General features: G+C 41.1%; 1 protein-coding gene across 1 annotated transcript in view; it reads right to left on the bottom strand.

Moving 5' to 3' along the window:
- The window catches only part of LOC107299457 (oxidoreductase HTATIP2-like), a 4,892-nt gene that overhangs the window by 1,236 nt on the left and 2,530 nt on the right, over positions 1-1,126 (bottom strand). Inside the window, exon 3 of the mRNA XM_015828813.1 lies at positions 160-297. Coding sequence (XP_015684299.1) covers positions 160-297 — 138 coding nt within the window. The remainder of the gene's footprint in view (positions 1-159; positions 298-1,126) is intronic.

The raw sequence follows: 1,126 nt of genomic DNA, 5'->3' as shown, positions 1-1,126 counted from the left end.
CTCTTTCTCTGTCTAATCCCGAATGGCAGTAGAATGAAAGATCTGGCACTCTGTATATAAAAATTAAACAGAACCTGGGAACCCAACCAGGAGAGAACTCTGAAACCAGTTGGTTCTCTCACCCACTGCTTATCTCATTTTGCAGCCCATCAGACTTACCTTGGTCTTCAGATAGAGGAATCTGCTGGAGCTATCTGCATCTTTGCTTGACTCTAGGATAAAGTGGTGGCAGCCACCGGCTTTGGCTAGCTTTGCTGCATGTTCAACATAATCACATTCAACACGCACAAATCCATCCTGCATTTAGAGAAAGTAGTATTTACTTATTTGAAAAAGTCTCCCTTTCCATGACAATCAGGCACCTCAAAAATTACTATTAATTTTAACGTGGAAAGAAAAAATTAAATACATGCTGATCAGAAATAGCATAATGTATAATTATGCTTAATTAAATGTAAATGCAAATGAACTGAGATCAAATTTATTTTTTTGATATGTTGGATCTTCCTCCATCCTTCTCATGCACTCAAATTAAGTGCAACCATTGGCCCAGAAGATGTTGTCCCATGAGAGGTGCAAGGTAACTCCAAAAAAATTAAACTTGTAAACAGCCAGTACAATGCACAATTTGGGTGACTTGGGTAAAATCCTGTGCTAACTATGAATTTTGGAAAAGGTGGCGTGCAAATTGGGTTACCATGGGCAAAAGATAAGCTAAGTTGATATGCACTTCTAGCACTTTGGAAGAAACAGAGTAAATTTCTAAAGCAGACATGTCAAACTCGTGATGTCGCGCAACGTATCGAGACGGTTTTGCCATTTCTGGTAATGGGCTGGGCGTGGCTTCCAGATGAGACATCCGGCCCGTAGGCCAGCAATTTGACACCCCTGTTCTAAAGTCTTCACACCTGTTCCTCATCAGGCCAACTCATTCCCTTAAAATGCCAAGCAGCCACTTCAATCTTCTGTCTCTCAGATCCCAAGGAACTCACATTTTCCAGTTTGGTTCCTCTAAGTGTATGGTAAGTGCAATTATCATCAGTACCCAGAGCCACTAGAACTGTAGTCCAAAAATAACAGGAGGATGCCAAGTTGGGAAAGGCTGAAACAATCCATGAAATCCCAC

This window comes from Protobothrops mucrosquamatus, unplaced genomic scaffold (genome assembly GCF_001527695.2).
Source record: "Protobothrops mucrosquamatus isolate PMUCROS unplaced genomic scaffold, P.Mucros_1.0 scaffold4953, whole genome shotgun sequence".
Taxonomy (NCBI): Eukaryota; Metazoa; Chordata; class Lepidosauria; order Squamata; family Viperidae; genus Protobothrops; species Protobothrops mucrosquamatus.
The sequence above is the reverse complement of the archived record's forward strand: the minus strand, read 5'-3'. Positions and strand labels throughout refer to the sequence as shown.